Genomic DNA, 26,847 nt, shown 5'->3' on the forward strand with positions numbered 1-26,847 from the left:
AGCTCAGTATCAAGTTATGATTGCTGCTCCTTTCCCACTTTGTCTCCTTGCTCCTCTCCCAGGGGATATCAAACAGCAGCTTCAGTGGAATAGGAGGTATTGTACAAACTCAGTCATTTGCACCAGAGCTGAACTGCTGCTCATGAACTGAGGGGCTGAAGTGCAATTCCATGCCTTACTCACTGCTCTTACTGCAGACACAGGGTGCCCTGAAAACAGCAGACAATATCAGTAGGTCTGATATTTCTGCACCAAATCTTGACCCATGGCATGTCTTGGAGCTTTTAAAAAGCCTCATAGAATATGAGTAACTCTGTACCTTTTATGCCCTTCTCACATGCCCTATTTTCATTTTAGGTTTTGAGGTAAAAATGTCAAAACTAGTATGTGAAATATAGCCCCCAAAGTGTAGAATTCTCTTTCCCTGCAGGGAAAGAGAAGTAGTCCTCTGGTTTAAGCTCATCTCTTTCTTAGGGCCTCCCTGTGCACAACACTGATAAAACAATACCAAATAAGTGTGGGGTTTTTTAGATGTTGATGAGATGAGATTGTGCATAAAGCTGGTACATTGTTTTTTGGATCAGCTCCTTGATATAATCAGGAATGGAATGGTGTTGGCTAAATAATTTTATCAGGGAAAGATTTTGACAAAGGACAAGAAGAACATTTTGCTACATTTGGCTTGTGCTATTCCAGAAGAGCAGAGCTGTTGTTTTCCTCAAAGCTTTTTTCTGAACTAATTACCCAGAAAAATGTGAGGTTTTGGTACAGTATGTGCCAGTCAATGCATAAAAATTCCTTTCTTTTTCTGATAGCTTTGATTTTTATTATTAACTTTTCTAGTCCTAGGTTTTGTAAAACAATAATTGAAAATGGCAGAAATAAGGTTAGCTAATGATGTGTTCTCAGAGTGTTGTATCTGGTAACCTCCTAAAAGAAACTGATAAGTTATTTTCCTTACCATACTTTCTAGAAGATGCAAGCCAATAAGGATAATTTCCCAATTAGAGTGCAAATAGTAAAGATCCTGAACCTAGAATTTTAACAACCAGACAAAATAGGCCTCATTTTCTTCCTGCTAAGAAAGGTTTAAAACTAAGAGGCATTATGTACTTCATTCACTTAAATCATCAAAGGTTAACATTTATGTTTCATATTTGGAAATGCTGACTTCAGTCTGGTCCATATGCAGAATACATCAGTGTTTCCTTAAAGTGAGGAAACTACAAGTAGATGATTAAATTCTCCAGGTCCTCAGTGTTAATACCTGAAAGACAAATAGAATGGTTGAGGTGCTTTTGAAGTGGATGTGTAAGAGAACATTTACTCCTTTACTTTTAAGGACACCTGAAAAATAAAAGGTTGAATTGTCTCTTTTTTTGCTTTTCAGCATTACTATGTGCTCCCAGTCCTGAGACTCTGTGGGTGGAGACTTTTTAGGATGTAGTGGAAAGGCTGCTTTGGAGTTGGGTTGGTTTGTTTGGGTATATTTTTTTGGTACTAGCAATAATCCCTTGTCCCTCATTTTGGATTCTGATAGCATGCAGAGCTTCGAGAACACAGGAAATGGGGACTTGCTTTTCTTTGCTCACAAACAACTGCTTGCTTTCATTTTCAGACCATCCTTTCTACAAGTCAGCAAATCTGTTCTTTCTGAAGTGCTGAAGCAGTATGCTTTCTCCCTTTTCCCTACATTAAAATAAAGAGCTCAGGCTGAATTTTCCTGAAGCTACTGCATCTGTATTTCAAATAAGGAAAAAAAAGGACAAATTATTTACCCTTTAATTTTGGCCATGGGTTCTTGATTGCAGCCACTGGAAAGTTTCCTTCTGGCCACATATAATTCAGGCCAAGAAGCTGATTTGGGGATCTAAGAGCAGGAGAGAACCATGACACTTCTCAAGTCAGGTATTCAGCCAGAGATTACCTGAGAGAGGCTTGCAAGTGCTGCCTGAGATTGAGTCTCCTCCTTTGGATAGTGGTATTTTCAAACTAAGGACAGTAGGCAGAGCAGTACTTTTGAGTAATCAGATAAAGCATCTATGTAGCCATTTAGCTGTAATGGTATTATGATGCACTGCTCTACTAAAAGTTTCAGTCAGAACTCAGCTGTCCTCAGTCTTTTGATTTCATGGCTTTGTTTGCATTGGGAATTTGGAACATGCACTGATTGAGATTGAAAATCTGAGCAAAGTATGAAAAGCCACTGTGTGGGCTGCTTGCAAAGGGGTTGTCTCACAAAGTTCACCAAATGCTATTTATGACTGAAGTTTAACTCAGTGCTGTGGCTATCTTATAAAATAACCTTTTAAAGAATAAAAATTAATATTTTACTGTGTGAGATATAAGAACAGCCATGTCATGAGCACATCTGATGAAACAGTCTCTGTGCTAACAGCTTGTTTCTGTATGATGTGTGCATTTTAGAGTATTTATTTCACCTCTGTCTTAATTACTACATCACCCTGTCTAATGTGACACCTTTGCAGCCCTCAAATTACTAAATCAAATATGCTTTGTTGGTTTCACCTTGAAGTTCACAACTGCCTCAATTAGCCCAATTAGCAAAAGAGGGACTCTGAGGAATTTGTTGCTGATTCAGCATGTGCCTCATTGGAGGATCATCCAATCCAATTTATTGCTAACTTGGCCAGTAAAATGCACATAGAATATCTTTGCTAAATGCATCAGTAACAAGGTGATCTTTCTGCCTCTGAATATTATGGGTCTTAGCTTTTAAGTATCAGTTAAAAAAAAAATCAAGATCAGGCTGTAAATATACTGCCTCTTCCTATCACACCTTCTAAAAGTTAAATTTAAATGAAAAACTACATCATTTTGAGAATGCTTACTGTAAGAACTTCATAGTGTGAAAGTAACGCTGTGTGATTACATCTGAAGTGTTGTAGTCAGGGTATTTATAATGTCCCAGAAGCATACAGTCAGTAGCAAAGAATAACACAGCACACAGAAATCTGTAGATGACTCAGCAATACAGGCAAAAGACCTTCTGCAAAGTGTGTTTGCAGAATCTTGTATTGCATTAATAGATATTTTGAGAAAGGAAGAGCTTTTGGCTGCAATTTTGCATTTACCTCATACCTGAGCGAGACACTGAGGATTTCCTCCTTCACCCCACCTCTTTCAAGAATACTAAAATGGAACAATCATCCTTTGCTTTATTATTTTTGTTTTTGTTGTTGCTGCTGCTGCTGTTGTTATGCCTGTTTTTAGAGCTAGATATCGATGAGAGAAATTAGTGTTGCTTCTGGCTTCAAATTTGTGTCTGTTTCTAGGAAAAACTTTTAAAAGGTGGTGTTACAAAATGTTACTGCTTTTTCACACCTCCATGTCGTATACTGGCAGGAAGGAAGAGGTGATATGGTGAGCTTTGCTTTTTTGCAGACAGCTAGGCCTGCAGATTTAATGTGTACTCCAGGAATTAAATTGGACTGTTTCTAGCAAAAGCAACAATTCTTTTGACCTAATGTACAGCATCCCTAGATCCAAGTTGGGAAGCTGCAACCTGGATAAGTGAACTACCAGGTCTGTAGAAAAAAGTAAGCACTCAAAATTCACACAATGGCTGTTTGTTAGAATAAGTTGATAGTGAAGATATTCGAGTCCTGTTGTACAGCAATATTTGAAAAAGAACCAAACAAACATTCAGTGGACTAATAATTCTTTTCTCATAAAAAAGAAGTGAAACATGTTCACGCTGTTTTGGCATGTTCATTTTTGCAATGCAAAAATAGGTGTCCGTGTATCATTAAAGTAAGCAAATGTCAATCTGATTGTGTCCAGGAGGCATAAAATGGGAATAAAACTCCTGTTTTGCTGTTTGTCATTTATCTATGCAAGATGGAAAGCCAAGTATAATCTTCCTGCTTGAAATTGAATTCTGAATCCCAAAGAAAGCTATTTATTGTTGGTTTGTTCAACAAAGTGTGCCCTCTGGGATTACCCTTTGTGATTGGGAAAAAAATAATTTAGTTTAATTTCTTTACTTGGAAAAGTTTTTGCTTGACTAGTGACAAGGCTCCTGGGTCACTAAGCAATAGTATTCTGCCCTAATTGCCTTCAACTTATTTTTGTTTCTAAGTCAGGGCTTCAAGAGTAGTTTTTTTCCCAAATTATGCCAAGTTGTTATCCTGCTGCCCTGCAAAGCAGAATAATTTATAGAATGTTTCTATGTAGAAATTGCTTTCAAAAATTTTACTTCATGTAGAAATCTTAAGGTTTCTCTTAAAAAACGATGAATTGTCACCAAGGAACACTGATTTTTTTCCCCTTAATCTTATCTGTCTCCCCTCCACACAAACATATTTGTTCTCTTTTTACATTGACTAAGAATATAGTCAAGTGGCAATTTGAGAAAATATAATCTCAAGCTCCCAACTCTGCCTACACCATAAACAAAAATAAATGTGTAACTAGAATGTGATGTATAATACATGCAGTCCAGACAGCAGAAACATATCTGGATTTCTCCAAATCTGTGAGAAGGAGTAGAAGAAAGAAACCCAAGTGACTGAGTACATGATGCTCATTTAGACAAAAGCATGTTGGGTGGTATTATTATCTCCTGGTATTCTGAATGGTACCATTTCTGTTGGGAGATTTATCAGTGCACAGGTTCTGCATCAGAGGGGTCCTTCAGCACCACAGGAAGACTGGCACTGCCTCCTAAACAAAGTTTCTTTCAAATAGCAAGTTGTCTAGGAGGAGGAAGAGAGCAACATTTTTTACTCACATATAATTTTAACTTTATTTTTCATTTTATCCTGTTTTAAGATCATTACCTTTTTGTTGTAACAGACTTTTTTCCAGGTACTTCCTAGTTCTGGGATTTTTTTGAACTGCCCTCCTGAATGACACTAAGTGTACTGTTCTCCCACTCTTATCTTCACACTTTTTTATATGCTGTTCCTTATGCTTAGAAATCCTTATTCTCCATGCCAAATATCCTCACACTCTATATTCACATTCTTCCTTTAAAATGCATTTCTTTAAAGTCTATACTAATAATCTGAAAGTTAAGGAATATAGCAACTGTGCCTTGAGATCTGACAGTCTTCTGATTATTAGATTTTCTACTGTTGTCTGATATCTTTAATTATGCATAATACTGAATAAATCAGAGATTTATTTTTCATTAATATCACACATCTTTTTCATTATATATATATATATATATATTTTATATATATATATTTGAAATTTTATTTTAAAGTACCCCAAAGTTCATCCCAACTGGTTTCCTGGAGGCCACCTGGCTGAACAGTGCTTCTTGTTGTCTTCTTGCTTTTCCAGCTGAAAACCCACTGATGGAAAAAAAAAAAAAGAAAATTAAAAATGAGCTCAGTAAGACATCCTTCTCATAAGAGAGCTGAGTCCAGTAGCTTAGGTACAGACTTAACCAGATAAAATTGCCATTTTGGAGTTCTGTCTCATAACTATTTGTTCAAAGAAAAGCCCCAGAATGAATAAAAACTACAAGTGAACCAGGACATATATTTTTTTCTGAACTTGTAATTCTTAAAACTCCTTGTTTTCACAGTGAGGTTGTGCTGCTTATAACGTCATTTCCTCACATTCTTTTTAGTGCTATATTAAAAAAAAACCCTGAAAATAAAAAGTTTGCATCCAAACCAGAGTAATTTGTAAAAGTTTGGTTCATGCAACATTAACTCCTACTTGCCCCTAAAAAAAATGTGTAATTGGGAAATTTTCAGGCTAAAATAGGCTTACCTTAAAAGAAATAATTTTTTTAAAATCTGGGTCTGCTAGCCTAAAAAGCTAGTGAAATACTGCTCTTCAGTGTTTCTAAAATATGTGCATTCTTCTTTGCTGATTGTCTGCAGCATAAAATTCAGCCTAGAATTCTTGCAAGCCAAAAAAAGTCATTGCAAGCACTCCTCTAGATATTTTGCTGCAAGGGAAGTAAAACTAAACTGACTGCTAACAAAACAGAAACTGTAAAAACATTGCTAAAACAAATGAAGCTGACATTTTACAGAAAGAAAAGTGCTATTTTCAGTTATGATCTTTTAGTAAGTCTTAAGTTTCCATTTAGCCATGTTATAATGATTGCCTGTGAGTGAAATCAAGTCCAATTGCTTTTTCTCTTGATGTATCAAGGAAAAGCTAAAGCTGAGACCAGAATGGATCCTCTAGGATTTAAGTATAGAACTCCCAGAATACATTTTCCATTAAACCCTTTCGGAGTTAGTTTTCAGATTTCTTTAAACTTTGATGTTAATTTTTGATACATAACCAAACCAAATGCCTTGTTATAATGCAACAGCATCACCTTTCATCCCCAAACCTTTTGGTTTTTAGTCTCAAACAGTGTCATAACTACCCATTAGTGGAGATATTCTCCCAGGGTGCATGTCAGGCTGGACATGCATCAAAACATTTTACTTTCTGCCTGACCTAACTTTTCCCTTCTCTCATCCAAGCAGATAATTGAAAACCATCCAGTTTTATGTGTTCCTGAGCTATGAGGAAAACAGGAAGCAGAAAAGGAGATTCTTTCCTGCCATGCTGCTCTGTAAATCAAGTCCTACATGAATAGCTTGTAGTTCCAAGGAAGTCTGTAACCACTGAATTTGAGGGAAGATTTTAGAAATTGTATTTTCCTTCAGCTTTTGCTGGTTTCTTCCTTTAGAATATTTTTGTGAGAGTTATTCACATTCATCCTTTGTCTCTGAGGTTGCAACCTGGAAGTGATCTGATTGTCAAGAAGTATTAAATCTCTCAGAAATTAATCTCACTATGAGAACAGATCCTTTGAATTCACACAGTGGTTGCACATATACTTTGCATGCCCCAATGGAATTGTTCTGTATCCTAAAAACAGAAGCACCACTTTGTCTTCCAGGTTTTCCTTGTGCAGTTGTATGGATGTTAGTGTGGGTGGAGCTCAAATCATTAGGGTTATCACAGAGGTGCCTTATTTTAGTCCTGGGGCTATGACTCTGTGGTTTGGTGAATCGGCTGAAGCAGGATCTTAATATCTTGCAAACTTGAGTATTTAACAGAAAAAACCCCACTCATTTGTCATAAAAATGAGATGCAGTAGGAAGCTACTAGTCAATTTTTTCCCTGTGTTGCAGACAATAAAAAAATGTCTTCCAGTTTCCACGTAGGACCTTTTGTCACAAAGGGCAAGAATGTACATGAGTCAGCTTCAGTTGTGGGATTTTTTTTTTTCCTTTTCCCAGTTAATGTTCCTATTATACAAAGATCTTGGAGTCCTAATGCAAAATTTCAAAGTGTTTCTATTAAGATATTCTGGATCTGTTTTTAGGAGGGTTTGTTTTGCTTTGTTGTGTTGTGGTTTTGGGTTTTTAAAATTTTAGGGGATAGTTAACTTATGCCAGCAAACTGTGTATCTTAAGCTATGTGCTTTGCTTTGAAAACCCTTTTGTGGTACAAACATAAGAAAAACACCCTGTTTTACTGTGACTTTATTTGAAGGAAGTTTGCTGGGTCTTAAGTACTTCAAAGCTGCAAAACCTAATTCAAAATGTTGCATGAATTCCATGTATTTTTACAGCAATACAAAAAGGAGTGCAAAAGGAGAACCTTTTTAATTTGGTAATGTTTTACAACTACTTTACAGGGCAACAAAGAGAAAAGTTACAAAAAGCCACTCAGAATTGTGCAGCTCAGCTGCATCCATGAGCAAGCAACTCTTGTTGCTGACAAATGAGACTTGACCGCAGGCAGCATGAGGTCAAGAAATCTTAATAAGATGCTTTCTTAACTATTTATTTCTGCTCGTTTTTGTGTCCCCTTGTTGAGATGTGGCAGAGCGTTTGGGATCAGGTGCCCAGCTATCAGTGGAAATGGAGCAAAGCACCTTTCTCTGAGCCTTCACTGACAAGGACTCAGCCATGACTCAGCCTGGGGAAGTGAACTGATTATACTTAACTTTCTCTACTATGGTAAAATGAGTTGCAGAGAGAACACACTGAAAGCCAAGGGCCCTCTAAATACTTTTCCCTTTTATGGAATAGAGCTCCCAGATCTCCATTTCCTGGAGATTGTACTCTAAGCCTACACAGTGGTAAAAGAAAGTTCTCTGCATTCACTGATCTGTATCTGACTACAAATTTGAGCTCAGGGGATCATTTTTTTCCTAGCTATTTTAAGCAGTAAGTTTATAATAACAGACCAAAATGTTAAAAAGCACTCCATCCTCTCTTTTATTTCTTTTTCTTACTTTTTTTTTCTTTCAATCATCTCCTCTTAGTGTGGGAATGAGCAGAATTTGGTGAATTGGATAGGTAATTTGTTTATGTTTTTCTAACTCATTTTGTAGGTGCACAAGGCTCGTGCATACTGAGATTGTAGATCTTCACCCACATCCACTCTGCCTGTGACATGTGAGTTAATCTCTACAAGTATTTAATTTTAAAAGACAATTTTGAAGCTCTTGATATTTCTGAAAGACTAGAGTTTTGGGGGAGGTGATTTAGTTTGATAAAACACTACAACAATATAATGACATCCTCTGACAAGATAGAGGCAGGCCAGACAGAACTTGATCAATGAAGAAAAATAAATAAATAAATAAAAAGAGAGGTATCAGGATCTTGAAATCATCTCTAGGATGCTAATATGTGCTCTTGCACCTTGACTGTTTTTAAAGTGCAGGTGTATTTTTAATCTCTCTTTTCAGTGCCTTCAGGGCCAATAATTGCAGGTGTTTCAGTTGGTACCTCGCTGTACTGTTAACATATAATTTCCTTCTTTGACTGAAGCATGTTTGTGCTTGTGGAAAGGAGACAAAGCTGGCAGAACTAATGGTAGCATGATTCCCAAGGCTGATCAGCTGACAGGTGAGCCAGGCTTAGAACCAGGCTATTCATGCTCTCCACACTCTAGCTCAGGGCTCAGTAATGCTGTCAGCTGGTTTTGTAAGCAGAGGTGTGAATTTCTGTAAGCTCCAAGGTTGCACTCTGCCCTAATGCTGTGCTGAAAAAGAAAAAAATGTACCTTCCAGTGACATAAATTTTCATTTTTGAAAACAAACATTTTTGGGATGCAGATAAGCTCCTCTAATTCTTGTAGAGTGTTCTCACAAAGCCCAATATTTCTATGCATTTGACTCCATGTGACATTTACTGGGCCTGTTTTCATTGCCCAGCTAAAGGGGCATAAGGTACTTCAGCAGTGATGGAAGAACATTTATTCACTAATGTTTAAGTTAAACCTTTGCCTTTTCTACCAGTATCAAAGGGCAGTAATTGATCAGAAAATGGCAGAACTCCTGGCAAAGCATGGTATATCCATTTACATTTACAATATATGATATTTATGCTGGGTAAGCATCATAAAGCCTTTAAAAAGTCTGGGCTACTTTAAGAACACTGCACAGGTTAAAACTAAGCTTTTAGACTAGTTAATAATTTTGGAGTTCTAAATCATATAGTTTAGTAATTGAACTATCTCCTTTTACTGAAATATCAATATGCAGTGCCCCTCACTTTGGCAGTGTAGTGGACTGCAGCAATGCAGTCAAGGTGTGCAAAGATGGTGTTGGATTTAAGAAGCCTAAGCATATGAATAATGTGCAAGCTTTCACTGCTCCAGTATTGTCCTCAGCACTGGTGTTTTCTGGAGTGGTATTAGGAAAAAACAGAAAGTCAGAAGAAATTTTCCTACTGATCAGCACAGAGATTTGAAGCTTATTCCTATTTGCAAGATAGCTCTGTAAGGAAATCAGAGTAGGGTTCTAATTGTGTCAGAGACAGCCTGAACTCAGTCCACTCCAAATCTGGGGGCTGTTAAGGTGGCATAAATTCATCTTTCTACCCTTGGTTTTCCCTTGGCTGTACTTTCTGTGCTGCATCTCTAGGACAACACAGATCGGGATTTGTCCCTTTCTATTCTTAGACAAGCATGCTGATTTATTTCTTTTTCTTTTAAAGTTTTTTTTGTTTTTTAAATCTGAAAAATGAACTGAAACTTGATGTGCTTAATAGCTCTTTCTTGTTTCAAGATAAGTTGCATTATTTTTAAGTTTAGTATGTATTAAGAACTCAGTTAAGTCTGGGAATAAACTGCTTTGGTGCAGTGGCTTCTACAATTCCATGTAGGACTGCAAACATGCTTTGGCCATGACTTGAAACATTCCTGATTTTTCAGGCCCAGCATTGGGTTAAATATATCAGAACCATAATAAATTCATAAGGCAAACAGTATGAGAGATCAGATAAACAGCCAGATTTATATTTTTTTTCTCTGTCTCTCTTTTTTTTCCCCCAATTTGAATTTGAGTCCTTGCAAACTCAGAAATTGTGTAGGATGCCATGATTTTGTTACAGAGATTAAATGCAAGTCTGTGTCACTTTTTTTTTTAGTTACCTTGTTTCCATCTCAGCTTCATGGTTTGCTAATAGTTGGTGACTGGGTTTGATACAAAAAAAACTTAGTTGTTGAAACACACAGATGTTCCGTGCTACTGCTATCTGTCTAATCCGTGGATTTATTAAAATGTGCATAATTATAAATATGTCTTTTCCATCCTATTATGGACTTTAATTGTTTTGCCTTAATAACCATTTTTAAAGATTTTATTGATAGAAAGTTTACTCTTATTTGAAGTCAGAGGTGGGTAAAATCATGATACAAACATGAACTACCACTTTTATAGAGTTAGAAAATCACCTCTAACAGGTACAACAAGTCTAGAGAAATTTGAAAAAGTGCTGTCCCTACAGCACACACTGCTCTGAAAAATCTTTATGTCCACTGTTCAAAAAGAGTCTGTATCTTGGTCTTCATAATAATGTCACATGTGCTGCATCTATTTCCAAGTTGTTATTGAGGAATTGCAATGATATAATTACTTTTTCCTGGACACACCAATCCGTGTATAGGATCATTTTTACAATCGATTTGTTCTGCATTAAAGCACATGTGAGATGGCCTTGCATTCCTCTTCCAGTGAAAGAGAAAATTAAGTTTCCAACATAATATGAAATAAACCTAATAAAAGCATGTGTCTTAGCTGCTTATGTAGTCCAAAGTTTTCACACATTTTGTAGGTTTTACAGCACAGATTTTCTTCTGTGAGAGCTGAGGTGAGGCACTTGTCACTACTGAGACTGCTTCAGTGTTTCTTGTGAATGATTTGGCCTCTTTTTTGCTTTTATTTCAAAGCAACCAGATGTATTTTGACAAATGTAATTGGCAACCTCAATAAACCAACGTATTCCTGAGATGGAAGGGAAAACTGCAGCAGGTTAATTTACAATGCAGTAGTCAGCAGTTGCTAGTGGAGACACCAGTGTGTGCAGCAGGTGGCCTCAGCTGTGTGTGTGTGACCTGCAGGCACCGCCGGGGAGTGCAGTGATGTATTGATGAGAACACCGATGTACTGATGAGCACACTGAAGCATTGATGAGGACTGCTCCCTGATTCCTGGGCAGGTGTCACAGTAAGTATTGCAACCCATCCACTGCCACTCTAAGAACTGATTTGTGCTTTGCACTGCTGATCTGCAGACTTTGGTACAGGCTTTTGTGCTGATGTTTTCCTTGTGAATGCAGTGCCTCTCCTTGATGCTAATAATGAGAATTTTCTCAGCTAATAGATAGTGATATTTTTCCCCCTCTTTGGGCATTTCTGCTGTTTTGCTTTGGAAGTGTCTTGCACCTTGTTGTCTTATGCAGATGTACACCAAGTCTTTGCACAACTCACCTTGCTCAAAGAAGTGCCACCCTCTAGGGTTCCAGTTTTGGTCCTCTGAGATCATGCTCTGTAGAATTAAGGCTATTAGTTACTAAAAAGAATATTGTGGAAGAGATGGCTGAAAGGACCCTAGCAAAGTCTGTCAGTATCTAAAGGGAGGTGACAGAGGATGGATCCAGACTCTGCTCTGTGGTGCTGATCAATAGGACAAGAGGCAAGAGCAGAAACTTATGCACAGGAAGTTCCATGTGAGCATGAAGAAAAACTTTGCTGTGCAGGTGATTGTGCACTGGAACAGGTTTTCCAAAGAGGCTGTGGACTCTCCCTCACTGGAGATATTCAAGAACTTTCTGGATGCAATTCTGTTCCATGTGCTCTAGGGTGACCTGGCTTGAGCACGGAGGTTGGACCAGATGATCCCCTGTGGTCCTTTCCAGCCTGAACCATTCTGCTGTTCTGTTATATCCAGCTGTTTACTTCTTAGAGGATATTTAGAGAAGGTAGTTTTGTCACATCATAGTGACAAAATGAAAATTGTAAAATGGAGGAAAGAGATGGAAATAGCAACAAGAACAGAAGGTTTTCTGTTTTGAATGCATTTGCTAAGTTATACTTGACCTTGAAAGCTTTAGTTAATAAAACACAAGATAGCATTTTTAATTTAAACTTTAATACTGTTTGTTATTGTAAAGTGATCTCAGTTTTCGAGCATAGAGTTTTAAATGGATTTGATTTGTATTTTTGGCATCTAACCCAGCCTGCAGATCACGAGGCCTCCCAGCGCTTATGCCTTCAGGCTAACTTGAAACAGATACTGCCAGCAGTGCATGGTCCTCTTAGTCCACATTGCAGCTCCACGTGCTTCACGCTGCTCACCATGCCAACCTTACCTGAAGACAAGGGACAAGCAAAAGAGGCCCAGCACAACAGTTCTACTCCAGCCAAAGTAAGCTCTCTTACTTACAAAGGTGTTTTCTGACACTTGCTGGAAACCTGAGACTGAAACCTGTTTGTGTACATTTAGGGGTTTATAAAATCAAATCTATTTGTTGCTCTGTGTCAGGGTGTTTTGCTTAATTGATGAAGGTATGAATGATCCTTCAATTGAAATCCTCAGAGTTCCTCAAATATTTTATAGCCTAAGGGATGAGAACTTTAATGGCTCAAGCAGTTGTTTATCATTTTATCTGGAGGCTTATAAATGGTTCAGTACAGACAGACATATATCAAAGCTGTCCAAAAATGTCCTTTCTCATGTTATTAAAGAAAACTTTAAACTTTGAGAACAGAACTTAGGCTTGCACTTCAACAGCCAGTGTTGCTTTTACCCATATAGAGGATGTTATGCTACTCCTGTGTGTGTGAAAGATGGGCTTTTTTGGTTTGTGGTCTTTCTCAGTGCTTTATTTGCCACAGCAGGAGTTGAACATACACTGGAACTATACAGAGAGCAGGTGGGTGCTCCCCAGGCATATTCATCAGTTTGCTTCAAATCTGTGTGGCATCTACATGTTTTTACATGTTTTCTTTCCAGATAAGTAAAAAAAAAATTCAATAATAGATAGATCTTTCCTCTTTTCAGTAATCTATACCACAGTAGATTTCTGTTTTAATAAACTGGGGTTGGGTTTTTTTTTTTCAGTTGTTAGCTTAGCTGAAGTAAAGAACCTTACTGTGATTAAGAAATCACAGGTTATCCAAATCATTCATTTTTACACAAACTGGTGTAAAGAAAGATGATTTATAGTCTGGCACATCCTCAGTTAAAGATGTGACACTGTCATTGGGTTTGAGGACACTACATTCCAGACTTTAGGTGAAAACATCCGCTACTTTAACATTGTTGGAAAATATTGTCAGCAGTGAGCACTGCACTGATTTGTGCCTTCCATCTAAACTGCACGTGGTGCTGAGTGTTAATTTCCTGCCTTAGGATAAACACCCCAGTTGCATACAAGTTCATCAAGACTACCATCTGGCAACATTAGCTCAAGAAGATTTTACTGGGGTTTTTAAACTCACCTATGTGGAAAGTATTCTAGTACAAAAGACTTGCTGGATAAAACATAGCCAAAGATGAAAAATATGAAAATATAGCAGACATCAGTGATCCTAAATGTGCTTGTCAAATAGGAGAAATGAAAATTTCCAGTATCCTAATATAAAAGCATTAAATTTTTGATACATTTTCCAGGCCTTTTATATGTAAGGCTTAAATGAACTATGGTAACGTGATTGCTCATGAATCAGTTCACTGTGCAAAATGGTTCATTCTAGATAAATGATTATTTTTAGGTACAAAATCACAGTGGAGTGATTTTTACCAACGCACTACACTGCTCATAAGCCTACTTAAGGTTTGCCACTAGCCAATGTTGTGAAAATTTGATCTTGTTCTTAGTTGTTGTCACTCTTGGCTCTTGCTGCAGATCAAGTTCTACAGCATGACTGTAAGTCACTCTAAGTAAAACAGCTTATTATTGTGAGATAAGGACTTGCAGGCAAGAAGAGGGCATCAGAAGGAATTAAAAGCTGGTGAATTCGTTTTCTGCTATTCAACAAAGTTTTCCAAGTCTGAATTCCATGTCATCTAAAGTGCTGCCTGCTGTCCAACATCTTCCTTGTTCTGTTTCAGGAGGTTCTTCCCCACCTTTTCCCTGCATGCCCAAATGCACACAGATTGCAAAACAGTTCTGACAAAAAGAAACTGAGCCTTACATCACACGTAGCTTTCTGCATGCTTCAAGTATGATCATGCTTTTACTTGATGGGTAGACCTGTGCTATGTGTCTCAAATTCATTTTGAAAAAACAAATATGGATTTTCATTTCAGTATTTGTTACAGCAGCCTGTGTTTTTCTGAAGTTCAGTCCAGAATTTTAATTAATACCTAAGAATATGGCCAGGTGGCAGAGGGTTTTCTTTTACCTGTTTATTTTTTTTCTCCCAGTGCTTTAAAGAATTCATCTGTTACACTGTAAATAAAGCTCTGTCATCTGACTGTCTGGCATGGTAGATCTTTTAGCAGAGTATCTTTGTATTCGTTCTCCCCTCACTATCTCATTAATGTAAAAATCATCCCAATTTGTCTGGATTATAAAAATTTCAAAAGCACATTCTCTGTATGCTTAGTGAGGGCCTGGTAGAACTTAATAGCCAGAATGTCTGGTGGTTCTAGGTTCTACCTCCACCCTGCAAATCCCTAATCCTCTTGGCTGTTCTGTTATGGACCAAACTGCTTGTGCCACCCTCTCAGCCCTGCACATGCCTCCCTGCAAGTCTGAATGACTCCTGGTCACCTTTGTGGAGCAGTTCCCACCTGAGCCACAGAAGTGGAGTCTGTTTTATCCTACATTTTTTGGGGGGGAAGGGCTTGGGACAAAAAGGAAGCAAAGACTTGGGTAGCAGGGAATTAGGAGATGAGGCAACTGTTGGGAATAGCTGAGGAGCAGACAGGTCTGGAAGCTACCAAGGGAGCAGAGTTAAAGGCACTCAAATGGGAGGGTGATGGAAATCTTCTGTGTCATCTCTGTGCAGTTGTACAACTGTGAGGCAGCTTAAGCTTCCTGTTAAAGCTTGTCTTCCAAAGCCTGTGTGGAGCAGCCTGAGCACTCCTCAGTCTGTAACAATTCCTTTTGATTGGAGCCAGCTGGCCCTGCTAAGAGCTTCCTGCTCTGGCTCTTCCTGCCCCTCTCCTGGACAATGTAGATTTGGACAGTGGGGGCCATGAGGTTTCACTTGTGTAGTTGCTCCTATAGCTCCTGACCGGGATTAATGCTTTCTATCTGACCTGAAGTAGCCTTGGCTGCAGCCTCTTTTCTACTTCTTTTTTTTTTTTTTTTTTTTTTTTTTAATGAGCTGTTTTTAGAGTCCTAAAATGGGCTTGAGTGACTTCAAGGCTGATGTTACATCATTCAAAAGTTTTTGCTTTTTGGCAGTCATGAGATTAGTATAAGCACTATGCATGTGTATTCAGCTGCTTTGCCCTACAAACAGAGGAGTCACCTGAAGTTTTGTCATTGACAAAATATGTTGCTACCTTTTAATATTTTCAAATATATTACTAAAAATTGATTTCAAGCTATTGTTGTGCAATGCCACTTGTGCATTTGAATCACATATGCTTTAGGATTCTAACTTCTTCAGAATTACAAGGATATTTTTCCTAAATTTAAATCTTCACAGTGTTTTCTTAGCATGTTCCCCATCCTGCTCTCCTGTGACTGACAAAGTGAACTTGTCAAGGAAGTTCATATGAGAATTATGAGTATGGAAGTGTGGACCTTCTTGAAATAAAAATTATTATAGTAAAAGAATTATGCTATTTACAGTAGAATCAAGAATCTTAAATCAAGTCATATTTCATTGCCTTTGAGAGGTAGAAGGGCTACACTATGTATTTTAATATTTTACCATTTTCCAAGTACTTCTAGAGTCCTTTGACTTGATCAGAAAATACATTATTTCAACAAGAATAAAATGCAGCACTGGGAGAGATATTTCAAGGAGTTCTATAGTAAATGGTAGACATAAGCAATAAAGTAAGAGTCTGCTTCCTTATAGAATAGGATACAATGGTTTAGGATGGAAGGGTCCTTAAAGGTCATCCAGTTCCACTGCCCTGCTATGGACAGGGACACCTTCCACTAGACCAGGTTGCTCAGAGCTCTACCCAACCTGGCCTTGAACAGTCTAAAATTCACTTGCTAAACTATGACTTATTACATGCTTCATTTTATTAATGCCTAAATTTGTGCTGTTGCAACAGCTTTTCCCTACCTGCCTTACAAATTTCTTGTGAAGCTTCAGGGTGTAGTTTCAAGAAAATTGTAGACTCCAAATAACAGACTAAAACAAAACACTCATATATGTCAGTGCATAGTGAAAGCAATTAGATTTGAGAATTTACAAATTATTCTTTAAATTTTACAAGTCACTTGACAGAAGTCTACCTCCACTGCTGGGAAGCTTTCCCTCCAGCTGTGTTTTGGTTTTAGTCTGAATACATACTTGGGGTAGAAATAATCATTTTCTTACCACATGAGAGACATCCACATTACTTTATGCCAACTTGGTGCATCTCCATTTGTGATATCTCACAGGAAACAGATTTCTTTTCCTCAGCTGAGTGGTATCACTATGCAGAAAGTGTAGGATTAAGTTCTTGAGGCAAGGTCTCATACTTTTAAGCAGGCAAGCATATATTAATATTCAGCTTGCCAGTTTCTTTTAACACTTAAAAATTATATTTTATTAAATATTGAAATAGTATTTTAAAAAATATACCTCCAAGTAATTTGAGTGAAAACCATGTGGAGCTGAACAAGATAACATTAAATTATTTTCTGGGGTTTTGGGTATCGTGTGTACACTTAATACTGTGTTTTTTTAAGCTTTCATTATAAATTACTATCATTTGGAGGGTTTGTGTGCTTAATTTAGCCCTGTTATACAGAGCTGCTTTTCACTCTTGCATTCAGCTCATAAATTCACTGAATGTACTTCACTAGAAGAATGGTTTGCTGTGTGGAAAACCAGACTGTCTACCTTTTTTAAGCTTTCTCATCCACTCCATGCTTATTGAATTTAGCTTGCGTGCTTTCAAACTTTTAAAAGAAAACAGATATTCCAGGTCTCCATCATTTCTTTTGAGTAATTTAAGTATACGCCTCTAATTCACATTTGTTTTGTCAAATTAAAGTTAATTATCTCTTATTTCAATTATTTTTTCTTTTAGGTAAATTGAGAAATACACCTTGTTTTCCACTCAGAGTGTCAGTGTTCAGTGGTTTGAATTTCTGTTTAACTACATTTTTATATTTGTCATACACCATTCAGGACACAGCTGTTGAAGGGACAACATGCAGCACACCTTCCATTGTTCTTCCAGAGAATGCTGTTACACCAGATGTAGAAATTGATAAAAACCTGGTTAACAGGTACTGTATAATACATTACCAATCCATCCATAAATTCCAGGGGCTGTGTTTCTAAAGCATTGCTCTGAAATGTATGTTGTGTGAAATTATTATTGCTGTATCTCTGTGATTTGGTCATATTGCCTTTGCTGTTTGAGTGTGATGTTTGGGATGTGGGGTGGAGGAACAGGAATATAACTGAGACTAAAAGAGTAGAGTTACACAGAATACTGAGTTGGACAACAAATATCTAGTTTGAACACTGTAATGCAAGGGATTTTGAAGCAGTTTTGAGCCTGTTCACATAGATGGGACAAGAATACCACCTTGAGGTTAAGAGTATTTGAAAGTAATCCTGTTTGCAGTTGAAAACTTCAATTTTAACTTGAATTAAGGTTATTATATTTACTCTGATAAAGCATACTTTGTGACCTGGGCTTTTTAATTTTGTTGACCTGCCACTAAACTTAAAATACGAGGAAAAAAACATATCAGAAAATAGATTTTGTAAATCTGTAATTTGTTTGTATTTTTATAAGTGTGCTTCTCCAAACTTCAGGATTAGTTTAGAGTCAGAATTTATGTGCAGCCCTTCAAAAGCAGAATTATTTGCAGGATCAGCATTTACATTTCTGCAGTCATTTGAGACTTACCTGGTTTGCAGTTTAGAAAGATCTATAGGGAGTGTCAATGTGGAAGGAATTATTTTAGCCATAAAATTTTGTTTAAGAAGCAGTAACCACTCAGAAAGACTAAGTTGTTTTGTTTGTATGTTGGGGTTTTTTGCTATGTACCATTCTTACATGATTTTTAAGTCATGGTAGTAATATAAAGAAATTTAGGGGTTTTTCTGAGAAATCAGGATCACAGTGGATGAGATGAATAGAACTCCTTTGTCAGATCAATTTCTGCAATTTTCCTTCTTTTTGCAATCTCCTCCATTTTCCAGTTGTTTGGAGATGAAAGGAACTGCAATAAATGTTTTTGTCTTCATTTTTTCATCAAAGGGCTTTCTTTTTAATATTCACTTTTAATAGGCAATTAGGACCTCTTTTTGGTGCCATACTCTATAATTTTTGTTTGTTCATTTTTCTCTCTAGGCCTCGGAGTCCTCATAGGAGACATTCTAACCGTGCCACCAGGAATTCAACAAGTTCACTGACTTCTGTTGGTAAGAAGTGATTAGAAGTGATTATTCATTTCAACTAGGATGTATTCTCAGAAAATGTGGCATGCAATAAAAACCTATATAGAGAGTCTGACTGTATTGACTGCAATTTTTAATTTGTGCACATTCTGTAATGTGTGCACAGAGAATACTGCTGGGATGGTGAATTGTGATCATGAGTTTGTAGGTATATTGCATGCAGACCAATTCAGGGAAATACACACATTGTTACTTTCAGAAAGTTGTTAATTGGTGCATTAGCCTAACATTTTCAGATGGCTCAACATATACATGCTTTTTTTCTTGTAGAATACAAAATACTGGTTTTGCTACACTTGAGCTTCTCTTTTGCTGGCACAGGGAAAGTGTAACGGGAGGTCTGTCTCTCAAATTTCCAACACACAAATCTGACTTTAAACCGAAACAGATATTTCACTGAAAATAGATTGCTTTAGAATATTCAATTTGTAAGTATGGTTTTTGACACCCTTGAAATTGAACTAAATATAAGGAAATTAAAGCCAAAGGACTTCTCTCTCCCCCCTAAAAAATCAATCAAAAACCAGTAGTGAAACAGCTCCATGCCCACAAACCAAAAATCTTGAGCTTTTGCTGCTTGTTTATGTCCTTAGCTTTTCTGAAAATGGATGGTTCTGTAATGGCTCTTGTCAAATTTTAAAATATTTCTCTCATATTACCTGATGACTTTCCTCCCCCTCATCCAAGCTGTTCTTTTGATGCTCATAAAAGCCATTTATACTGACTCACTCAGAAAGGGCCCTTCTGACAGCTTCATCATAGACTGGAGAGTTGTAAAAACTGGTGCTCAGAGTTCAGTGTTTTCAACCAGTTTAAATGCCACGGATTTATGAAGTGTTAAATTATTTCTTAAAACTATTGTGCATAAATCTTTGCTGGGTGAGGCTCTTAGCCTTGAAAAACTGAACATGAAAATTCCATGAAAAAACACATTCTGCAATAGAAATGCCAATACTGTTAGCTGAAAAATATCTAATGGCACTTTTATTTAGAAATGAGAAAAACTACATTGGAGACATGGCTGGAAAAGCCCATTTCATGTATTCAGAGAATTTTTGATCACAGAGAATTAATCTTAGTAGGTTACCTGTGGTTTTGAGGATTTGCTCTGAACTTGAGATTGTAACAACATTAGAAATGAGCAGACATTATATCTTTTGTTAGATGCAAGCTCAAAGCTAAATTTATACGTATGAATTTTCAGGTTTGTTTTAACTTGCTACTGTCACATGCCACAATGTACCTGGAAATTGAAGGTCCAGCTCTAATTCTGACATTTTCTACACAGACAATAGCGGTCATGTGATTGATCTGGTGAATGATCCACTACCAGATGTCAAAATATCAGAAGAAGACAAAAAGAAGAACCTTGAATTGTTAGAAGAAGCAAAGAAAGCGAGTGAGAGGTTCCTAACACGCAGGGGCAGAAAGTCAAGAAGCAGCCTCTCAGAGTCACCCACAGGTAGGGGCAGATCCTGAAAACCAGATTTTCTATTCTCCTTCTAACATCTGGAAAGGCAAGTATCTATTGTAAGCTACACATTGCTGCTGTTTGCATACACTTGGTTAATGTGAAGGTCAGAATCCCTCTTGTCTTCTACAAGGTTCCACATAAAACAGAAATGGCCCATCCACGTACTCAGGTGTGTGAGGGTAAAATGGTGTACAATTACACTGCAAACAGTGTAAGAAGAAAGCATGAAGTATTTCTATTGAAAAGTGAAAAATGCTCACAAATTGTTTTTAAATGAAATTTTAGTGGCTAGATTCATCCTGCTGAAAAAACATTCCCTCTAGACACAATTACACTGCCTCTTATTCTGAACATAGCCATAAACTAAGCTAAATGGACCAGATCCTCCTTTGAAAACAGAATAAAATGTTTTTTTCTAGAATGTCAATTTAAATTATTTTTCCTTTTATATGAAGTGTTTGAAAAGTGAAACAAAATGGCATTTTACCATGAAATAGGACTTTAATTTTGCTTTGAAATGCCACTTCAAGCAAAGCTCTGTCTTACAATTGGCCTGACACTCTCTGGAGGGGAAAAAAATCCCACAGCTATATATCACCTCTTTTTTTTCCTCATGAATCTTCTCTTGTGTTGCATGTCCTTAGTGCTTACAGCATCAGAAAACTGAGGAGAACAAGGATTCCCTATATCAACAGAAACTTATCCATTTTTGACCTATAAGACATGAAACATACTCTAAACTCCTAATTGCCAAGTACAACCTGGCAATTAAAATGACTTTTCAGGTTCTAGGCAAACACATGACTGATGACTATGCTATTGACGTTTTAATCTCATCTGAATTCCAAAAATACAGAAGGTACATACCTAGGAAGTCAAATCACCTTTTTGTTTTTGTCTTTGTTCTAATGAAGCAGTTTCCCCTACTCTTAGTCCTAAAGTTTCACCCATAGCATCTTGGAGCAACTCTCTCACTCTTCCACTTCCATCAGGTAAAATCATTAAGGAAGGAAAAGACCTCTAAGATAATCAAATTTAACCATTTTCAGGCTCCAACTTTAACTTATAAAAGCTTACCAAAAATGTATTTGTTTAGTATTTCTTGAGAAGAGTAGATTTAAGCATCTGGTCCTGAATATGATAAAGCTCCTGAATGCATACAAAATATGTTTTTGTATATAGATATTTTTATTATCTTTTTATTCTTGTGGTGTTGCAAGTTCACGTGTTCTATTTTTTAAATTGTATCAATAATGGAGTTTTGAAAAGCTTTAATGGTTTCACTTGCTATGTGCTTAATTTTTTTTTTCCCTTTTTAATAGTAATTTTGACATTTTAATTTTTGTCCTTCATGTGTTATGGGAAACTGTGCACATATGTGTTTGTTAATGTTATAGTAGTAAATATTTTGAGCAAAATATCAGGATATGCCCTAATAATGTGTGTATCTTTCAGGGTCTGATGCATGCACAGCCACTAGTATTGAGTCACTATCTCCAGGGCAGGTAAGAGCTGAATAGTCTGTGCAATAACCTGGTTATTAGAGTACTATATTATAATATGTTGCCCTTTTATTCCTTGATAAAAATTATATATTTGGAATACCATTTTATATACCAAAATTGGATTACTGGTCTTTTTCTCTGTACAGCAAGGCATGAATAAACATTTACTCTGAAGACAGAAATCCGTAAGTTAAAAAGAACTGAAAGATCATAAAGATCTGTTAAGCGTAGAAACTAGAAAAAGATTCGATATAACCCTAATCTATGAAAAAACTAATCCCTAAAGCTTTTTCATAAAAAAATACAAGAAGAAATGTAAAAATTAAGAGATTCAAAGTTCAGCTATTAATATCTTTATCTAACATTTGTAGCATAGGTGTGAAAGATAACCTTGTAAGGCAGTTTTTTCATCCTTTTTTTTGGTAGAATAACAGAATTGTGAAAGAGGATGACAGGCAAACTGCAGAGGTAAGTATTTCACATTAAGACCTGAACAAAGTCTTCTGGTTTGTCTTAGCACTCATATGACTTACTGATGGGACTAAAAATGCTGAAAGATTGTTCACTGTGTGAAAAGAAAATTACACTGCTCTAAGAAATTGTCGAGCACCTGCAAAAGAAGTAATGGACAGTGGGCTTATCACTTTATCTTTCCATCTAATCATGCACCCTGCTCTAGCTAAATTAAAATCCATATGCTAAATAACTTTATAATTAAAGTAAAAGTATCTACTATAGGCATTTTGGTGTATGTCAGTGGTTTAGACTTTCCATGACATTAAGATGCTGAGGAGCTTGGCTTTAGGAGGATTGCAGCAATGGACTCTGGAATGGGAGAGGTTAACTCAAAAGTTCAGAGAGGAGATTCCCAATTCAGTGTTCTTTAAGTGCCTTTAAAAAATTATTTCTTTTGTCAGCAGCACATATTCAAAAGCAAATGTCACTGCAAAGGAAATGGCTTTTTACAACGAAAGTCTGTCCTTGGGCAGGGGAAAAGAGGAATCTGGACTTGTTTCTCTGTTTCATGTGTGTCCCTGTACTTTCAGAATGCTGCAAAAGGACTAATTGATAGAAGGCAGAATGATCAAAGAAAGATTTCTCAGGGAAGGTTGGTTCCTCGTTCTGCTGGCTTTGAAAACTCCAAAGAGAAGCTTTCTGACCAAAAGGAAAACTTTGATCCACGTAAACATATGGATACTTTACCTAAATTCTCCCCTTCAGCTGGTGATGGTGGCAGAATGTCTCTTAATACTTGCATGAATGTTTGTGAAAATGAAATTGGAAAATCATTCCTCAAGAAAGGGAAAGAAAATGATGTTCCTTTAAGAACTCATTTACCAGGACCAGGATTAGGAAATATGGACTCAAAGCTAAAAATTCCTGCTCCAGAAATGAGGGACCACAAAGTTCTGTGTAAACCAGAATTTAAACTGTGTGGACTGCGTCCTCCTCTATTACGGGCTGTGTCCTGGGATAGCTTGGAGCCTGGACAGAAGGAGAAAACCCCTTTAAAATTACCATGTGAGGAAGAGAAAAGCTTTGTTGGTAATAAATCCAGCAATCAGTTAAAAGCATTCAAAGACCTTCAAATCCAAGTTCAGCCAGTTCGAATGCAGAAGCTGACAAAGCTCAGAGAGGTAAGTCCTGTCATCAGCTGTATCCTACTTTAAAAAATCATTTTCATACCCTACTAAACTTCCAACATGATTAGCATTATTTTTGTCACTGCAAGAAACATACAGTGATAAAACGGGAAATAGTTTCACCATAATCAGTACAGAATTGTATCATGTTTTTCCTTTGCAACTTTACTAGATTGTAAATCTAGTAAATCTAAATTACCTGTAAGTAAATTCCATGGAAGTACTCTATTTCTTAGTTCTCTTCAAATATGCATGAAGTGCACTGTGGTACTTCCATGTGTACATCTGCATGTGCATGTGCTCTGGCATGTTTACATTTGCAAGACCACAGAGAACAGGAAATGGGTTTGTAATGATTATTGAACCCTCTCAGAAAATGTCTTAAAGTGTTCAGAGCTGAGCATCTCTGACAGCAAGGGCAGGTAGAGCAGGCCCAGACTTACAGGTCCTAATTGCAACATGCTGCAAATTTGTCAGCTTCTAAATGAATAGACTTGGGCTGCAATATCTATTAACTAATCTGTTGTTAAATAATTTTCTAAATGGTTAATAAAAGTTAAGAATTAAACCCTAAGAAAAAAACCAGAAATTCCATGAAATGATAAACCACCAAAAGAAAGCAATGAACTTGTCTCTATTACTAATAATGACTTTTAAAAGGGTTAAAAAAAAAAAAAAAAAAAAGAAGCAGCAAGCACTTTCCTGAACACCCTAATAAGGATATTTTTCTTGACCCCCAGTCAATATTTCAAGATGAATGCAAGGCTGACAGGCGAGGACCTCAAATTCTGCACTTTGATTAATTCATTCCCATTGTATTGTTTGGGAATGGCAGCTTCATTATTCATCTTTTCCTGTTGATATAACACACATATTCTTAGTGTGTATGTACTGGAAGTTTTGATTATTGGGACCCTATATAATTACAGGAGTAGTTCTTCCCTGTGAGGGTGCTGAGGCCTTGGCACAGTTTGTCCAGAGAAGTTGTTGCTGCTCCATCCCTGCCTGTGTTCAAGGCCAGGCTGCATGGGGCTTGGAGCAACCTGCCATAGTGAAAGGTGTCTCTGCCCATGGCAAGGGGTTTGTAATCAGATGATCTTTAAGGACCCTTTCAACCCAAGCCATTCTATAATTCTTTGATTCTAGCACTTTGAATGACCTAATAAGCACAAATAAGAGAATAAAAATATTATTGCAACATGATCTATAATTACAGTTAGGCAAGATTTGAGCTCTGTCTTCAGTAGGAATTGTCTACTCATAAACAAAAGCAGGTGTTCGTTAATTTAAATATATGTGAGAATAGGAACAAAAATGAGTGTATGATAAAAGGAGAAATAGGACAAAAAGGTTTAATCCTTAAGAGTGCATTTTTCCTACCTCTAAGGAATAGAGGTAGAATATAGTAACAGTGAAGCATCCCAAACTCTGGTCTTAATAAAGTCAAAGTGGCAAAGTCTCATATATAGGATTTTTTAATTTCATCTGTTATCTGGGACACTTAGTTATTACTGTGGCTATATCCAAAATTGCTTTTTTCATTGTCAGTTACTAAAGCTCTCTCTTACCAAAACTCTATATCTACTTGAATAAGGTGTGCATTTTGCTAATCTTTGTTTGCATGACCAGGAATTTTTCTAGATAATGCCTGAAATTTGAAATATGAAATATTCCAGTGTGTGTGTGAATTTATAAGTATCCATGTTATGTACCATCTGACTATAATGTAGTGCAAATATCTCTATTATATTTATTAACTAAAGTAAATGCTATATTCAGTGTTCATGGGGCAGGGATATTTAAATTGAGATTTGTAGTTCAGTTACTTAGAAATATTATTGTTTTTCTTCACAGGAGCATATTTTGATGAGAAATCAAAATTTAGTTGGACTTAAACTTCCTGAACTTAGTGAAGCAGCAGAACAGGAAAAAGGTGCAGTATCATAAAAACTGGAAGCAATGTTTGTTATATACTCATTTTTATAGCTGACTATTATGTGGGGGTGAGGGGAAAAAGTGAAAAGTCTTTTACTTCAATTGCAATAATAGTTGAAGCAGTCATGGAGAACAATAATAAATGCTGAACCAGAGAGACCAATAAAGGAAAGTATCTCAATTTCTTGATTATTTGAACCAAGAAGATACTGTAGCTATTATTATTATTATTATTATTATTATTATAACCAAGAGAAAAGATGCACACGTGGAATGGAGTCTGGCTTGTACGTAATAGTTTTAAGACTGAAGTTTTAGTAACTTTCTGTAAAAACATTTCAGCAGTGATGGATTAAATGGATGTAACTTCTGCAAGATACTATGGTCATAATGGTAGATTTGATCCCTGGGAGTATAAATAAGAGATGGGATACTTTATTCCTGCTTTTTTATTTTAGTATATGAGTGCAAAGTGTTGAAATGGCATTTTCACTTGTGGTCCATACTTCCATGTCCATGTGAATGAGAAAAACTAAAGTCAGAGAAGAGTCATAAATGTGTTTGAAGGACTGGAAAAATATACCTCACAATAAGTGGTTTTTTTAACCTCAATTTTGTGATTTTTAAGGAAAAATAAAGGAAAATTCTTCTTTAAGGAAAAGTTTTAAAACTCCACATAAATGAGGAAAAAGAAATCTGGCACCAAATGTTTTTTCCAATCAACACAAGCAAAAAAGATTAGCTGCATCTAAAAGGATTCAGAACAAAGAGCAAATATATAAACCTGAGGATAATTCAACATGTGGAAGAATTAAATAGCAGTAGTACTTAGCTAAAATATTTAAACCAAATATATCAACCTAAAATATTTAAATGAAAACTCTATATTTTTTTGGAAATGGTTAATTCAGAACTTTTCAGTGTGACATAAATTGAAATGGAGATGGTTACTGTGAAAGGAGCTGAAACTGATTGTCCAAGATTTAATCCAAAGACAATTTCAATTTTTTTTTAATACTGTTCATTTTGCTAATTCATGCATTTGCACTGGGACTAGCTCATCAGTCCTTAAAATTCCTATTACACTGAGAGATGGTTGAGATACATTTCATATTATGTCTGGAAATGGGTTCATCTTCAGTCTGAATGAATCAATATTAAAAGAGACTTCTTGCTCTCTATATTTAGTGATTATATATTTGGATTCTTAGATATGATAATATTATTCCTATCAGTCTGCTAATGTATAATTTCCCAGGAGTTACTTAGCAGGCTCTGTTTGAAAGTATAAAATAGTTGCCATTTTATCAGCCTGCTACGTAATTTTGCCAGGTTTGGAAGTCTTGAGGAAAACATTATGGAAAGATAAGCATGATTTTATCCAGCTCCTCAGCACGGATCTCATGAGTATCACAAGCTTTTTATAGTTCAATAAGTTATCTAAATGGTAGCCAGA

The 26,847-nt window shown here is 36.5% G+C and overlaps 1 protein-coding gene across 13 annotated transcripts in view; it reads left to right on the forward strand.

The window, feature by feature from the left end:
* The window catches only part of IRAG1 (inositol 1,4,5-triphosphate receptor associated 1), a 73,403-nt gene that overhangs the window by 30,064 nt on the left and 16,492 nt on the right, over nt 1–26,847 (forward strand). For 12 of the 13 annotated variants that reach the window (XM_056494187.1, XM_056494179.1, XM_056494177.1 and 9 more), the window contains 10 exons: nt 8,333–8,396; nt 11,350–11,455; nt 12,467–12,655; nt 17,548–17,648; nt 18,728–18,798; nt 20,123–20,296; nt 21,764–21,813; nt 22,240–22,281; nt 22,860–23,450; nt 25,311–25,389. In XM_056494187.1, the coding sequence (XP_056350162.1) occupies nt 12,587–12,655; nt 17,548–17,648; nt 18,728–18,798; nt 20,123–20,296; nt 21,764–21,813; nt 22,240–22,281; nt 22,860–23,450; nt 25,311–25,389 (1,177 nt within the window). In that variant the 5' untranslated portion in view covers nt 8,333–8,396; nt 11,350–11,455; nt 12,467–12,586. Of the gene's footprint in view, nt 1–8,126; nt 8,166–8,332; nt 8,397–11,349; nt 11,456–12,466; nt 12,656–17,547; nt 17,649–18,727; nt 18,799–20,122; nt 20,297–21,763; nt 21,814–22,239; nt 22,282–22,859; nt 23,451–25,310; nt 25,390–26,847 lie in introns of those variants that run through there. The other variant, XM_056494183.1, reaches the window with a different exon arrangement.

This window comes from Oenanthe melanoleuca, chromosome 5 (assembly GCF_029582105.1).
Source record: "Oenanthe melanoleuca isolate GR-GAL-2019-014 chromosome 5, OMel1.0, whole genome shotgun sequence".
Lineage (NCBI taxonomy): Eukaryota > Metazoa > Chordata > Aves > Passeriformes > Muscicapidae > Oenanthe > Oenanthe melanoleuca.